The following is an 18,350-nucleotide window of genomic DNA, read 5'->3' as shown; positions in this document are numbered from 1 at the left end:
CAAAATGTTTTATTGATAATTTATAATTAGCAATCCACATGGCAACACGATATTCAAATGATAAATGAATACAAAGCAAAAACAAACAGTCAAGCAAAACTACGATTTTTACATATTCAACTATTTATCTTGTATATCATTTTGTTGGATTTAGGGACATTATTGCTAGCGTCATACAAGGTCACTCACCTCTTGAACTACATGCATTTAATAGTTCCCACATAGTGATTGCGTAGGAATACACGTCGGCCGCTGTGCTGATGTATCCATCCGCCTCGTTGGAGTTAGGATGTTCAAGAACCTCTGGAGCTGTCAATGATATTGACGGAGGTCATGTGCTGTATAGTCCTTGGCCTTTATTTAAAGGTATTGAACAAAGAAACGACATGTAAGTACAACGACTAGAGCAACTTTGCACTTTTTCTGACTAGAAGTTTCAAACACATAACATCGGTGTAAAGTAATATGCTCTTTTTTGCTTAAGTGTTTAGTCTGAATGAAATGTTTAATACAACTCTATGTTTAACTACAAAAAGTATCAAGATTTTAGAAAATTTTTATAAATTATAAAGCAGTATATAGAGTATGATTTTCACTGGAAACAAACCGCCGGTTTACTTAATTTCATTAGTCATGGCGATAGCCCAAAATCAACTAGATTATAGCCTCTTGTTGTATTAGTTATGTGACATTCATTCAATTGATACTCATGATGTCTTAGCTTTATGAACCAGGACTTGCCTAAGTTCTGAGGGTGTATCTTGTTAATATAGATCTTAAGTTTTTGTTTTCGAGTTGACTACTACAAAGAGTGGAAGACGTCTTCCGTGGAAGACGGAAATTATACTCTGATTGATATAAATATCTCTTAAACCATTTGCTCAGTGTTATCTCTTGACGTGATCCATCTCAACGTTGGATCCACGATACGCTCAGACCTCATTATGGATACCTTTTCCGCTTACACCCATTGTTCAGTTTAGGTAAGAATTATTGAATCTAACTGATGCTTACAACAACAGCCATTTTCTGTATATATTTATCTCAATGGCTGCATAAGTTGTATTACTCCGTTTTAGAAATCTACAGTACCTAAAGCAAACTGATTGCATAGTTTGAAGGCAAATACTCAAATTTGTGCATTATTTTTATCATGCTGGCCCTTATTAATGTCTGAGTCTATGTCATTCAGCCTATGTATATACGTGTTTCTGTTGAATGTGTATGAATGACAACGGACACAAAGCTATATTTGATCCTATGTCATCCGTCAGTAGACCAAGTTATATAAATTGAGTTTCTGTTGTATATGTATGGATGGCATGCTGCCATATTACTATGTTTGATACATTGTCATCCGTACGATGTAAATCTGAATTGCTGTTGTATATGCATGGGTGGCATGCTGCCAAATAACGATGTTCGATTCATTGTCATCCGTACAATGGTAATCTGAGTTGCTGTTATATGGGCATGGGTGGCATGCTGCCAAATAACGATGTTTGATTCAATGTCATCCGTACCATGGTAATCTGAGTCGCTGTTGTATGTGCATGGGTGGCATGCTGCCAAATAACGATGTTTGATACATTGTCATCCGTACCATGGTAATCTGAGTTGCTGTTGTATGTGTATGGATGGGACTCATTATAACATTTGTATGTTATTTTCTTCTTTTTATATCTTCCAGTATGATTTCTCAATAACTGTACAACAATGTTCACTTTCGCCTTCCCATGTTAGTACAGTTTAACCTGGTTGAACGGTTACCTGCTTTGAAGGGTCACTTGCCTAATCGGACTACTCCAAATTTACCCCAATCGTTTTTACTATATAAAGTACGTGCATAAAGCGGCCAACTGTCATACGCGGCCGCGGCCACTAATATGTGTCCCTTGTTACTGTACAATAATGTTCACATTCGCCTTTCCATGTTAGTGCATGCATTTGGGACACGTTTAGTCTAAATCTGGTATAGCAACTTTTTTCTTTCATTGCGGTTCATCTGGAACACCTCGGCCCTTTTTCCTCGAACACAACCTCGAATTTATGCCGGCGCATTTGTAGTTGTTCGTTTTATTTAAAAAAATATTACTTAATTGATTGTTGTGTTTTAACGTGTAATTGTTTAATTTGATTGCCATCTAAGTGTATTATAACATAAAAATCAGATTTCCAATGGTAAAGTCATTAAGTGTAACTGTTTAATTCACATGACTACGCGATCTACTCTATTTTTATATTGATTCCCAATGAAGTGTAATAGATTATAAATCATTAAGATTCCTAACAGTAGAGTCCTTACTGCTAAATTGAAGTTACTATGCGATCTCCTTCCAGCGTAGTTGAATGTTTAGATAACTGACATTGTAAACCGTCCATATACATCCGAGGTTGTTTTCAATGGGAATAGACCGAGGTGTTCCAGATGCGCGTGGTTTCATTCTATTCAGGGGCCGGGCATATGTAGGGGAATTAACCCATTTTACCGTTTGTATACTCAATTTCTACGTTTGTGGCGATTATTGTTAAAGATGTTGTTCAAAACGATTGATTTCTACATAGGTAAGTTTCAATGAAACCACTTGATTGGATATGGGACAACGTATAAAAGTGGGGCGGCTAAGCATACAGTCGTGTACTTTGAGTTAAAAAGCATGTAACTTAGTACACAAATAAAACATCCCCTACTGATTACTTTTAGATATGGATTCAAGTCAGCAGCCCCCCCCCCCCATGTTGACCGTGGTGGTCATTCATGGTGTCTAAATGTACAGATATAAGGCGAAGAAATGAATCGGTTGTCCGATTAGCACAGTGGTAAGCGCACTCGCTTCTCACCATGGCGACCCGGGTTCGATTCCCGGCCTGGGCGCATGTGAGTTTGGTTGGTGGTCGACAAGCCGGACAAGTGGGTTTTCTCCGGGTACTCCGGTTTCCCCCACAAAACAAGACCCACTCTCGCGAAAAATTGTGCCAACGAGGGTGACTTAGTAAAAACTATCATAGCTTTCTTCACAGTCGTTGTAAAACATATAATGTTTAAACTAAATGTTCACCTCAATTGTTTCCATTGTAATATGGAAGGGAATTAGTAAATGATTCCAAAGAAATGTTTCCAGTTCGTAAGTAGATTTTCATTTTTACACCGTTCAGATTTCTGGAGATCTCGTTTATACATAACACCCATATAACTGACCACCAAAAGTTAGACTTATATCTGAGCTTCAGTTCAACAGGACAAACACCTTGAACCCTTTGATGTTGATAGACAATGTACGACGGACGAGAGATGGTCAAAATAACTCACAACATAGGCGTCGACTATTTTTCTTAGTGTTATATATTACATTGTATATATTGTCTTGTAGTAAATCTGATCTACTTTGATTTGGTATTGTCAGCCGTTATTGATTGTAATCAGGTGAATAAGTAGGTTTGAACAGGCTGGGCCAGTAGGAAAAATATAATTTCAAAGCTGATTAAAGGGTAATTAGAATGTATTCACAAAAATAAATGGTAATGCTTCGTGTAAAAACTAAAGATTAAAAATTAAAATGAATATCTGAAAGAAACAATGAACTTTATTGTCTCTAAACCGTAGCCTTTTCAGTTAAAACAAAGTGCATTAATACACCTGATACAACATATAAGCCTCGTCATAGTTTCCATCTTTGTCAAAAAAACTCCAAAATAAGTATTTGAATCATCATGGAATTAAAATTTGGTATTCTGTCGCAATCCGGCAGGATTTGTAATCAGCTTTGTGAAGTAAAAATGATATCTCCAAATCCGCCTAGAATAGTTCCTATTAGAAAAGAATTGTGTTCGCCACTAAAAAGTTCATCGTTCAGGTTTTGTTCTTCAGGAATGTCTTCAGGAAAACGAGATCTTCAATTGTTTTTGTTTTTTAAATCATACACATACGCACCTTATTACCTAGCTAAAAAAACTTCCACTTTTTATCATAAGATTTTATTTCAATCATATTCAGTCATTCCCCATACCCTCCACAAGTAGCTCTTACTCGACCTAGAGTGATTTGTGAACTTTCTCCATATATACAAACGATATCATCGACCTATAGCTATACATCGATACATTGTTTTGTACCTAAACCTAAAAGAAAAAAAGTTTTAAATAAGTTTTAAATTAACAGCAAGGTAATCGAAATCGAAGTATGTGTGTTGCAACATCCTATTGGAATCAATCCATTTTCTTCCTGCATAATTTCATTTGTTTTATATCGTTTTGATCTGTAGAAGTTGGGCAGTATTCTTGACAAGTTCGGCCACTCGTGAAAGCGTCTTTAAGCCTTTCGTACAGCATCGTTGATTTTTTTTCACAGACTCTCTGGTTAAAATAAGGTGTGTTTTTTTTGGTTTCTACCTATCACACTTTTTGATCCTCATCACCAATGTTGCACTTATCCTTTGAAAGGAAAGGGTAGCCCATTATTTTCTAGGTGTCAGAGAGCGGTATAGCTACAAGCAAAAGCTTTTGGGACGCGTGGTAAAAACGGCATAAAGTTTTTCAACATCTCCGTAATGTTGCTTTATGTCGTCACATACCAGTTTACATAAAATCTTTTTAGCTTCTTTTGCCGACGAAAGCAACTGAATTGCTTGCTCAAATGTAGAATACGAGTCTAGCGTAACCATTGATGGATTCACTCTTTTGCTGCTAATACATATTTTCTTTGTAAACAGTTTCCCCATGTGTGGTCACTGTAAACTAATTAACTTCAGACAATAATAACTATTTCGTATATTTCAGAAATATTCTGTTTAATGTTTATAATAACATTAATACTAGCCGATTTTCATCCGGCGCGGCCAATTGCTGCGCCGGATGTTAATCGTCCTGTGTAATTATTTCTTAAGACAAAAATAACTATTTTGTGCTATTGTTACTCATGTCTTCAGTGTTTAAATATCAAATATCATATAGTTAAGTATTCGTACGTAATATACATGTATGTATGTATACATTATTTAATGAATTACGTGATTTATGTCATAATTGGGCTATGAACGCAGTTGGGCTGGTTAAAGTGAGTTCATACCTTTGGTGTTTTTGCATAAATAAGGCGTGTTTTTCCGACAGTTTATATATCAATAAAACACAGAAATATCCTGTTTTATTTTTTAAAATTACAACTTCAAACAAATATATTGTATTTAATTTATGTGTTCTAAATGTGACGCAATCGATGTCTTTATTTCTTGGTACATTTATTAAAATAGTACAACGATATAAATAAAAGACCGAGTTATCCTCAAAATTTGGAGGTTAAACTAAAGCTTAAAGATGATATATTCTATAATGGTTACATTCAAATTATGAGGCAAACTATTTTTTAAAAATTAAAATTACGTGACAAGTATATTTTTTGTTTTGTTTCACAAATACAAGTTCGTGGACAGTTTTATTTTCATTTTATGCTTTTCGCGTCTAAAAAGATCAATATTTTAATGTGAGGTGAGGGTAAGTCAATTTAATGCACAGTATATAAGTTTCCTTTTTATTATACACACATATATAGACGTCTCAGACGCTGACAATACATATTCTGTTTTAATGTACTTAACGTGCAAACACATAACATGTTTAAAAACCGAAAATATAAACAAAATACAATCGATGAGATAATACAATTTACAAATACAAAGTTTTACATTCAAACTTAATCCTTAAGATACTGTACAAGATACGTAACATTTGTATCTATTTCAAACACACCTCGATATGCATTATCAGATAGGTTGTACAACACAACATATTATAAACAACATGATATTCATCATATTTAAACAATGTAGCAACACAATACTTGATGTTAATAAAACAGAAAAGAGAGTATACATCCAAATACTTTTTTTTATTCGAACATTGTATGACAATGATATGGACCGGACATTTATCAATACGGCTCATAGAGCAAAACATACAATGTTCAGATGGTTTCTGTGACCTTGACCTCGATGATCAGTTATTTGACAGAAGGGACCACAAGACCCGTGTCCCTACCTTCGAGCTCAAGCTTTGCTATAGAAAAAGCCTTACTAATCACCTCTGCGCCCCTCAGCCAATTTCAATCATCCAAGTTTACTTTTTACGTGAATATTGGAAAAAGTAATAAAATACACAATTTCTGAGGAGAAATTGTACATACATTCTTGAGGTTATACCCCTCTGCAAATATTTAAACAAATATAAAAATCCGGTTCTAAGGCAGGGGTCATTGTCAAAAGATTGTGCCCTCTGAGTTTCGCCCCGTCTAACGTTAATTCCCTGCTGATGATAGTTTGTGTCCGGTCCATATCTTTGTCATACAAGGTCAAAATCAAACGGCATTTATTTTCAAATGGTATTTATTATTTAGACTTTGTTCCTTATTTCACATCAAGAATATTTGTGAGGTGATTGGGTCATTCCTTCTTCATTTTTTTGAAGAAATAAAGGAATCAAAACGGTGTCTCCATTTTACGGAAGAAATAAATTATTCTAAAATCTTATTTAAGCAAATTAACAATAAGAAATATCATTATAAAAGCAGAGAGAATCATTATTTACCGTCATAAATTTATTTTCCTATAAATGTAAACTATCTACTTCTATAATGATTTTTCTGATTAAGGCTTGGCCAGTAAAATACAAATACATAAATGATTAAGAGTCTATGTTAAATGACATCGGGGTCATCTTATCAACAAGCGTACGACAAAGATCGTAACATTAAGAATTTGAAAATATGTAGTGAATGTCACAAACTAAATAGAACATTTTTCTTGCAAGATTAAATGAACGTTGCCTTAACTGACCAATAAAGCTCTTAATTTCCAAATATAATTCAAGCGATACATGCGTTGATTACGTGAACTGTGCTCATCAATTGTAAAACACATTGTTTTGATTTATTAAGCAAACTATTGTTTAATTTTAGAAAACAGTTTCAACCAGAACAAGATTGACTTTCAAATAACACATTTTAAATAAATCAATTAGAACTGAACAGAAAACAAGAATAGTCTTGAAAAACTCAAACAACGAAAAGTTAAAAATTAGATGCATGCTGAATTAACATCAAATTAGTCATTAAGATTCATACAACCTCCACATCGTATAGCTGAATATAAATACTTTAATATAATACCAAAATACAAATCTTAATTTTACATAATGTTGGATGATTTTAAGTAAAACACATTTCTTACATTTAAAATATTAAACGTGCTTTTGTTTAGCAGTTTGGTTAAGTATGGCACATTTTGCAATTTCAGGAAAGGGAAGCTATTAACTGCATATAGAGTGAATAATTCTGAAACCGTAACTTAATTTAAAACAAGAGAATTATGAGAAGAACAGCTAGGCACGTCTGTTGTTATTCAGTAAATAAAGAGGTATAACTCAAAAATGATTAAAGTAAGAGTAATATATATATTGTTGTACATATGTGTGCTGTCTCGGGCATCATGTGGAGCAGGTTTTATATGAATATCTTGCATAAGGTTTTCAGTTACGGACTTTGTTAAAGATTTAGCTTTTGGTATCCAACGACGACAATAACTTCAGGGCTATAACAAAAACTTGACTCTTTTCTTTCAAAATCTTAGACAAGCGATTGATATGATTTGTTTTTGCAGCTTATTTCAGACACCAAGTTATAAACAGTTGCCATTGATCGTTGAATTTCTCCACATCAATTTCATAACGGATGCTGGTAATAATTCAAAATGAATAACAAACATTTCAAAATGATCTTAATAATATAAATTTGAAAATGAATAGGATTTAATTAGAATTAAAAACCTTGATTAGTTGTCTTAACAGTTTATTTTCACTTTTATTTAATCATATCTATTTTTTTCTTATAAAAACACAAAGTTACATCATTTAGTTTTCTTAACAACTTCACTTCCGAAAAACGTTACAAACTACCAAACTATGACTTGTTGCGTACACCAACTATTTTGTTGAAGAGTTTAAACACCAAAATAACAGCACTTGACGTAAAAACTTAACTGTCTATTTAAGTCGCTCTCCGTTCAGGCACTAGATAATCATGGTTTTGGGGTGCCTGATGCGTATGTTTACATTTGAAATATTTTATTTGTAAATAAAGTATGTTTTATACAAAACAGGAAATAATAAAACGCTTTCTTGGCCTTAAAATATTTCAAAATTAGTCTTTTCTCGTCCAATGTAAGTTCCCATGTAAAAATACAAACTGCAATTACTTCATCTAAAACGTATTTTCAGTCATTTTTTTTACCTCAAATATAAATAATCAACAAGCAATACCCTTTCAAATGATACCAAAATCAGGAATAATAGATTTACCTTGTGATAAATGACCAGTTCATTTTAATGTCTGATACCTGAACTTGTATTGCTCAACCCCAAAACAACTTGAGTCAATTGTATAAAACTGTTTAACTCTAGCTTGGTCAAAATTAACAAAATTGCTTATTGATTGGCCAATTTTGTTGCACTAATTATTTATCATCCAATCGAATCACTTAAATGTGCAAACAAGCCAATGATAGGCTGTGAACAAATTTACAAGATTTATACTAATCTGCACTTCATTTAAGGAATGAATTGCGGGGTTGATGTCATTATCGGGGTATGAACGCAATTGGGCCGGTCAAAGTGTGTGGAGTCCGATGGACTCCCTGCGTACTTTGTTTCATAACAACGACAGAGACACAGATATACTATATATGCTAAGTATGTGATATAAATCATAGTTAAGTACGAGCAGTCTGTTTTTCAACTGTTCGTATTGTTCTAAATCAAATGTTCGAACATTCAGCTACAAAAAAATGTTTTAAAAAATGGGAATACCATTTCCCTAATCAAAGGTAGGCTGTGCTTATTTCAAAACGATCTTTTATAATTAAAATTCAATCCCTTTTTAATATTAAATGATTATATTTTTTTACATAATTTAATGGTTCATTAATCAGATTTAGGTTCAATTGATTTTAAAATTAGTTCTTGAAGTTATATTTTCATTATTTAGTTTGCAATGAAACAACCTAAAGCTTCATTCCATTTCGAAGTATCACATCCCACCTAATACATCCCGATGTTAATATTAGTATAAAATCCAGTTTTCCTTCCAAGTTAATTTATTTTATTCCATTAGAAACATCAATACTGAAAATACTCTTTATGAATAATGTTCGATTGATGTTTTTTATACATCTGCGCTCATACTGTTTAAAGCTGCACTTTCACAAAATTAACGTTTTTCCAACTTTTTTATTTTTTGTCTTGGAAATAGCAAGTTTTTGCGTAAATATCTGCTAACCAGTGATAAAAGACTGCTGACAAAATATCAGATCGCAGGTTTTCATATTTCCATTCCAAATTAAATGTTTTATGGCTTAAACTATTACTTACAGTTTAAGTAAAATGCATAAAACATCATTTTTTTGGACGGAATATGAAACACGCGATCTGATCTTTTGTCAGCAGTCTTTGATCACTGTTTTGTAGATGTCTACTACAAAATTGATCGTTCCAAGATAAAAATACAAAAACTTTGTCAAAACGTTCAATCTGTGAGAGTGCAGCTTTAAAGCTGATTTCTAGGATGTGAAAATATTAATAAAGAAATAATACAAACACTGCCTTCTTTCCACCAGAGATCATAAAGGCACCACTTTCATCTACATTTTGTCCCAATATGAATTGATTAGAATCACTAGTCCTATGATTTCCTTTTCACCTACTGACCATGGGGTGTGACAAAAGGTCCTGTGCTGTTGGTCTCAGTGTAGAATCCAGATTGAAAACAAGATTTAAGAAGTCATGCACATCGCTCGTGGTATTGTCAGGTAAACGGTACCTAGGAAAGGTAGCTGTCGCTATTTTATATAAGGCTGCATGATGTTCGAGCTCAAACCATGGAGGTGACTTTGTCAACATTTCTACCACTGTACAACCAACACTCCTAAAATGCAAAAATAAATTTATTGTGCAATAGAAGACAACTTTTTTGCTTCAGTTTATGTTTGTTTCTGGTAACGTCCTGTAAAATGTTAATGTCAGAAGGTAGGTATTTACTTATTGGCATGGCAAATATAATTTTGAATTTAACTAATTCTTTGAATTTCAGATAAAATAAGCATTCATATTCGGCTGAAAGGTTACAAATCTTTTAACACCATTCTGGATAACCAGTGTTTTGATATACGTTACGCAAAAAACAACACTTAAAGTCGTCGGGATAAAATCATGATTGAGTACCCGAAATTAACAAACCTATTTTTTAGGCCTTAACTCGGAAATTTCTTAACCCCTAGCGCTTTCAAGTATACTTAAAAAGCAAATGTGTGGGTACTTATCTGAATATCACTGTGTTTGAAATTGGCTATAACTGGGGGGAAATGCGAGACACAATGTTCAAATTATTTCTTAATCCTGGAAGATGTTTCAGCAGTAAAACAACACGTAGTTACCATATGTCTGCTTTTCTGTCGTAATTCTCGCCCTTGATCACTTCCGGTGCCATCCAGTGTGCGGTGCCCACGAACGAATTTGTCTTCTCAATGCCACTGCATTCGACAATGGTCTTTAAACGCTTACTCGAGCCAAAGTCAGCCAACTTTATTTTGCCAGAGTTATCACGTAAAATATTAGCACCTGCAAAGCAAAGAATGACTATATCAATCTACAATTGTATGATCTTCTTGTTGCAATTTCAGCTGATTTATTGGGAACGTCTGGACACAAATTAAATTAATCGTACATGGTTAAGAAGTAACATGAGACCCATCATTTGTTTCCGGTACGGCTAGAAAAATCCGACCCGATTGCACGCGCGTAGGCCGGAAGAGAGGCTTGCCGAGTTACCGGCCACACAGCGTGCCCGAGGGTCGGATTTTTCTAGCCGTACCGAAAAAGCCACATGAAGTTTTCTTGCATATCTAAAATTATTAATTTGTTGAAAAATTGACCTCGAATTCGCCCTTTTGTACATTTCACAAAAAGCGCTCGTGTCATAAAGTGCAGTATTTTTCATTACTATTGACGTCAAATAATTCCTCTAAAAATCGCGTTTTTACGATTATTTATTTTCAGTCTTGCATACCTGTATATTTGATTGTGCATTATTGAAATGTCATACTATACTTTTCACACACCATGCATTAAAAGAAATAAGAAGTGGCGCGTTATTGCGCGTGACAAATCTTACATGTGGGGTGTAAGACGGGTTTTCCCAGCACTGGTCACATGACAGGAAACACACTTCCGTTATGCATGAATAACCCTTGTTTTTACTTTTTTCAGTCAAGCAAAAGCATATCACCATGACAGATATTAATGGACTATCAGGGAAAAATGGTTTTGCTCCCCCCAACAAAAAAAATGTTTTTGTTAAAATCTAATTTAAGAAAGTGTGTAATCTTATATTTATTTTAAGACATGTTTACGCCTTGGCCGTTTCGGCGTTTGGAAACTACAGCATTTTAAAATACGTTACCAATTATTTTTTAACGTTCGAACATAATTTTCACTTGAAAATAAATAATAGAAAACATTTAGAAATATTTTTAAATTCAATAATATATGACGTAATTAAACACACCAGTTTTTTCAGCTAAAAAATGATGTTATATGGCCCACAATGCTGTAATTTACGTAACTTCAAAACTTGCATCATTTTATGATAAAAAACAAGCATCAAAATAATCAGCATCGTTTTGCGGAGAAAACGTTTAATATACACTTAATTTAATACAGTACTGATAAATAAGACATAATGCCAAATATGGTTTCACTGTACTTTCACATGTATATGACGTCACATCATAAGAAAAGTATGCTGCTTGTTTAAACATATTAAACAAAGAATGCCTAAAGTGAGCATTTGTCCTCATTTTGTAATCCTATCCATACAACGATCCTTGTTCATGGCACAAAAGCAAAGTACGCACATTATTAAGAAAAGAAATCACATATTCGGATGAATGTATATGTGGAATACGTTACTTTGAGAAAAGTACGTTACAAACAATATTAAAGTAAAGATTACTAGATTTATTGAGCTATAACTTTTTAAGTTTTAACTGCAGAAAATGAGCGACTCTTAAATTTTAATATTTATGACAAAAATACCAAGCGGCAATATGCATATCAAATGCGTAACCATAAACTACAGTTACATGACTTGACGTTTTTAAATAACACTGCTAAATGTTTTAATGTTTTATGTTTATGGACTAGAAATATCCATTACATTCTAAAACGGATACAATAATGCATCTCTTAATTGTAGGTTTCGGTATCACTGTTAACAAGAATATCATTAACCATGCAACATTTATATATAATTATAAATGTACAAATTATGATAAAAACACAGACTAGAAATGTGCTGTACACCCTCGAAAAATACCAAACCAATTATGCATCATGTACATGAAAAATATGTATACATGTAAATCAAATGAAACATTTAAGTTAAATTTTGAAAAAAACCCACTTCAATCTTCAATGAAATCAAATAACTTCATTTAAGTCTTGTAACACTTTCAAACTGATATGATCACAATATAGCAACATCCTGCTCTAGTCTGTATCAGATTTGTCTTCAAACACGATGTCAATCGTAGTAATAAGCTCCACTTCGTCATCGTCTTTTTCCGAGTCACTGTAATTTACTTCTTACAAGTACACAGCGTTTCAATAAGTTCTTCTGAATGTTGCCACTTGTCCATTTATTTTCGATACCACTTGGCCATTGTTTCCAACCGCTACATTTTATTTCTCGAAGTCGTAGTGGTTAGTCATCATTGGGCGAGCCAGACACATACTTGAAAGTTGCCTTGTGATCATGCGATCCACGGGATGCCCTACATGGTGGCAGTAAAATCATATTGATACTGTTAGATGAGTCTAGAGAGTAGCCTTGATCTTGGTTCTTTTTGCAGAATGTGCCATATCTCAATGTGTTCACCTGTGTATATTTTATTTTACCATTCATCAGACGAAGCCTTTAATTCCTTCAAGAAGGTGATCAAGTTTAGACAGTGAAGCGATATGGTATTGGTATTAGTTATTTCTAGGATCTAATGGCATTGTTGCATCTACTTGTGAAGCTTTGAATGGTTAGTTCTACTGAACAAATATCTTCTCTTTTGTTTTAAGCAATCTCATTCACATTGAACAGTCGCATCATGTAACCTACACCAGTATGAGGGAAAAACCAAAATACTTCGCTCGCAGCACCAGGATATCTGTGTCTGAAGCTCTGCTAATGGCTTTGTACAGGGTTCTCACAAAGTTGGCAAAACAAAATTCTCTGACTTTTCACTGATTTTTCCATGACTAAATTCAATTTTCCCTGACCAATTCACGTGTTCAAAACCACATATACAGGTCATATATGAGCATGAAATGTACTTAAGATGTTGGCGTCGTTCCTTCCCCGTAGTCAACTCTTACCTCTTTGTACTATTTCAATGAATATTATGTTTATTCTTTTTTTCTTTTTTCTCTTTTCTTCACCAAGTAACTTAAAATTGAAGGAATGACATATAAAGGAGATATATTTATGTCATACTCAATAAAACTTGACAATTCATTAAAATACAATTCATTAAAATGAAGTTTATAAACATAGACATAATTATGTGGAAAAACTATAAATCTGTAAGATAAATTTGATTTTAAAATTGTATTCATGGAACGGGCCAGGTTGCTATGATAGAGTGATGGTATCCGATATATGAACAAAAGTGTGTTTTATTGGTTAATAAGGTACAAAATGTGTGTATATATTAATAATGCCAACAAAAATACAAAATGGAAGAAACTGCCCTAGCCTTCTGTCACTAAATGAGAGTAGATGTATGACCAATGCTTTTGTAACATAAAATTCCCTGACTTTTGTCAAAAAATCATTTTTCCCTGACCAATTTCAAAATTCCATGACTTTTCCCTGACCTTAAAAAAATATTTTCCCCTGACTTTTCCCTTACCGTGGGAACCCCGTTATGTATATGTCTGCCTCTTGTAAGGATGATAACAATGACGCCGTGGGAAATATTTCAACATTAGCATCTCAAGACTTGTAGGACTGTTACACATTTCTCTTAGAACAACAGCTCTTCTGAAAAGTTGTCAATTTTCTACTAGTCAATGAATTGTCACGCTTGGGTATGAAATAAAAATATATCTCCTTTATATGCCATTTTTACAATATCTGTTAAACAAATACATTTATTTTTTATATAATTGTATTTCAACATTTTATTCGTTGCAATTCTTTTTTTATCTAACCCATTTTCTACATTAAAATTTTAACATTCAAAACTTTAGTCGAAGTAATGCAATTATGGTAAAGTAAGTTATATTACTTGTTAAAATAAGAAATAAAGCTAGAATATAATATGTGTAATACGAATTGTTTAATTTAAAAAAAAGATTTAATCATTTACCAGCATGAATCGTTATTGTGCAACATATAAACTGAAAGTATCGTAAATTAGAAAGTTATCTGCACAAGCATAAGACAGTTTAGGGGTTTATTGATGACAATGTCTTAAGCGTATTTGAAATAATTATGCCATTCTTCTTATATCAAGCATAAAGACATATCAATTGGCAGCTTAAGGTCTATGAGATCAGAGTTATTGGCATTGATTGACATGTGTGTATTGTCTCTTAATATGTGAGCAAAATTTCGTTTGTATCTTTGGAACGGTACCAGTTATGACCAAATTTAAAGTTTATGCACAAAAACGCCAAAGCCGACATAAAGACATGCTATGAAAAGAACTCACTTTTGTTTTTCTTCGTAAACACCCCAGACGAGTTAAAAAGACAAGCACAATTTCTGATCTGCCAACCATTTCCTCGATAAAAGTCTTAAATGTTAAGTTACCCTTTTTTTAAGTACCTGTATGAGTCCTTGTAGGGGAGTGGTTTTGTTTTCAGTTTTCTTATATTTTTCTGACTATTCCAGCTTTTGTTCGCACCCCACGTAACCCAGAATATTTTTTTGTACGTTATGTGTATTTTTTCTGCAATTTCGGTATCAAAGAGTAGATACGTTATAATGTAGGTGTTTTCAGATGCATTACCGGGGAAAAACACAAGCGAGTCCCATAAACAGCACCTTACCAATTGTTTCTCCTGTTATCCTCCACAAACCACTCACCTTTGATGTCCCTGTGAAGTATGGAATTGTCATGTAGATATTCGAGTCCTTCCAGGATTTGACGGGTATATCGCCCTGTAACGGCCTCCGTCAAGGCCCCATAATCCTTGACCATAGTATACAAAGAACCCTGAAACGAATAAATGTGCATGTATATATTGAAAACCATATGAGTAAAAGTTCTAGAGAAAAGATTTGTTATGAAATACAGTCCTAATTTTACTTAGCTGGTTGATGCACAATAATGGAGATTTTTGTTTTGGTATTTTTAAATATTTTCATCAGAAAAAGAAAAAAAATAATATCTTTCAGTTTTTAAACTCTTCAAATAGTACTATTTCTACTAAATGCAGAACAAATGTTGATGTTCGCAAATAGATGCTACGTTTATGTTGTTCAACCTTTGACAGCGGTTTTTATTCAAACATGGCAGTCCAAAGGAAGGCTATGTAGGACCTTATTATTCCCAGATCATATTATTCACAGGTCTGGGAAAAATAGGATCTTATTCTTCACAGTTTCAAACTGTGACATATATGTTTGACCAAAATGGTGGTTAGCAAGAGAATCATATTCTTCACAGATTTTGTCGATGCCATTGCTGTTTGATAAAGTTGATTAATAAAAGTGTAATAATAAAAAGAAATAAAAAATAATTAATATAAAATATTAATATAAAAATAATAATAATAATAATAATAATAATAATAATAATAATAATAATAATAACAAGAGATATTTGTCAAACATTATGTCCCCCCTGAGTGCCATGTTGTCAGGATTATATGGACAATTGAATGAAATATGCATGGACCGAAATGACAGCTGATTTGTCACTGACATGAGATGCCGTTGAGGCAGTTTTAAGATTATGAACATTCAAAGTGTGAGGATTGAGTGTGTTATGACCATGACTTTGACTATGACCTAAAAACACATGTTGTTCACCAAATACCTAAACGTTTAAGGACCATGGGTGCAGGCATTGACAAATTATCACACAGAAGTTTTTTCATTCAAGGTCACTGTAACCTTAACCTTTGACCAGATAGGTGACCCCTAAAATCATAAGAGTTCATCTACAAGTCAGACACAACTCCAAAACAAGTTTGAGGGCCATGGGTGCAGGCATCGTCGAGTTATCACTTGAAACATTTTCGCATTCAAGGTCACTGTGAACTTGACCTTTGACCTGATGACTCTTTAAATCAATGAGGGTAATCTACTGGTCAGGCCCAATTTCCATTTCAAGTTTGATGATCATAGGTTCAGGTATTGTTGAGATATCACTGGGAGAAGATTTGTTAACTTTTTTATTCTAAAAATTACTGTGACCTTGACCTTGGCCCAATGACCCCCAAAGTCAAGAGGGGTCATCTACTGGTCAGGCCCAACCTTCATATCAACATTGATGACCATAGGTCCAGGAATTGTCGAGTTTGCATTCAAGGTCACTGCGACCTGAACTTTGATCCCTAAAATCATAAGGAGTCATCTACTGGTCAGGCCCAACCTCCAAATCAAGTTTGAAAGCCATGGGTGCAGGCATCGTCGATTTATCACTCACACAAACTTTGACCATTCAAGCACACTGTGACCTTGACCTTTGGCCCAATGAACCCTAAAATCTTTAGGGGCCAACTACTGGTCAGGCCCAATCTCCAAGTCAAGTTTGTGGGCCATGGGTGCAGGCATTGTCGAGTTATCACTCGGACAACCTTTTACCATTTAAGGTCACTGTGACCTTGACCTTTGGCCCAACGACCCCCAATAAATAGGGGGCATCTATTGGTCATGCCCAACCTCCAAGTCAAGTTTGAGGGCCATGGGTGCAGGAATCGTCAAGTTATCACGCGGAAAACCTTTTACCATTCAAGGTCACTGGGACCTTGACCTTTTGCCCAATGACCACCCAAAACAATAGGGGTCATCTACTGGTCAGCCCAACCTCCAAGTCAAGTAGGAGGGCCATGGGTGCAGGCATTGTCGAATTATCACTAGGAAAACCTTTAACCATTCAAGGTCACTGTGACCTTGACCTTTGGCCTGATCACCCCAAAAACACTAGGGGACATCTACTGGTCAGGCCAAACCTCCAAGTCAAGTTTGATGGCAATGGGTGCAGGCATCGTCGAGTTATTAAACGGACAACCTATTACCATTCAAGGTCACTGTGACCTTGACCTTCGGCCCGTGACCCGCAAAAACCATAGGGGTCATCTACTGGTCAGGCCCAACCTCCAAGTCAAGTAGGAGGGCAATGGGTGCAGGCATTGTTGAGTTATCAATCGGACAAACTTTTACCATTCAAGGTCACTGTGACCTTGACCTTTGGCCCGATCACCCCCAAAACAATAGGGCTCATCTACTGGCCAGGCCTTACTTCCATATTATGTTTGATGACCATAGGTCTAGCCATTGTTGAGTTATCACTCGGAGAAGCTATAAAATTCTTTCACCATTAAAGGTCACTGTGACCTTGACCTTTGACCCGATGAGCCCTTAAATCAATAGGGGTCATCTACTGGTCAGACCCTACCTTCCAGTCAAGTTTGATGACCATACATCCAGGAATTGTTGAGTTATCACTCGGACAAGCTTAGTCTACCGAAGGACCGACCAACCGACCGACCGACCGACCGACCTACCGACCGACATGTGCAAAGCAATATACCCCTCTTCTTCGAAGGGGGGCATAATAATAATAATAATAATAATAATAATAATAATAATAATAATAATAATACCAACAACACATATTTTTAAAACTACGCATTATACAAAAACAATTAATAACAAGAGATGTTTGTCAAACATTATGCCCCCCCTGAGCGCCATGTTGTCAGGATTAAATGGACAATTGAATGAAATATGCATGGACCGAAATGACAGCTGATTTGTTGCTGTTTTAAGATTATGACCATTAAAGTGTGAGGATAAAGTGTGTTATGACCGTCATGACCTTTGACTCTATGAACTCAAAATCCAGAGTCATCAGCTGGTCACCAGAAACCTAAATGTCAAGTTTGAGGGCCATGGGTGCAGGCATTGTCAAGTTATCACAAGACAAGTTTTTTTCGTTCAAGGTCACTGTGACCTTGACCTTTGACCTGATGACCCCTTAAATCATAAGGGGTCATCTACAAGTCAGATGCAACGCCAAGTCAAGTTT

At 34.6% G+C, this 18,350-nt stretch overlaps 1 protein-coding gene across 1 annotated transcript in view; it reads right to left on the bottom strand.

The window, feature by feature from the left end:
* Positions 1-5,510: 5,510 nt before the first annotated feature.
* LOC128202919 (mitogen-activated protein kinase kinase kinase 3-like) overlaps positions 5,511-18,350 on the bottom strand; it is a 60,585-nt gene continuing 47,745 nt past the window's right edge. Inside the window, exons 8-10 of the mRNA XM_052904097.1 lie at positions 15,179-15,308; positions 10,473-10,656; positions 5,511-9,964 (exon numbers count right to left, since the gene is read on the bottom strand). Of these exons, the coding sequence (XP_052760057.1) occupies positions 9,736-9,964; positions 10,473-10,656; positions 15,179-15,308 (543 nt within the window). The 3' untranslated portion in view covers positions 5,511-9,735. The remainder of the gene's footprint in view (positions 9,965-10,472; positions 10,657-15,178; positions 15,309-18,350) is intronic.

The sequence above is a fragment of the Mya arenaria genome, chromosome 9, assembly GCF_026914265.1.
Source record: "Mya arenaria isolate MELC-2E11 chromosome 9, ASM2691426v1".
Lineage (NCBI taxonomy): Eukaryota > Metazoa > Mollusca > Bivalvia > Myida > Myidae > Mya > Mya arenaria.
This window is presented reverse-complemented; position numbering and strand designations above follow the sequence as displayed.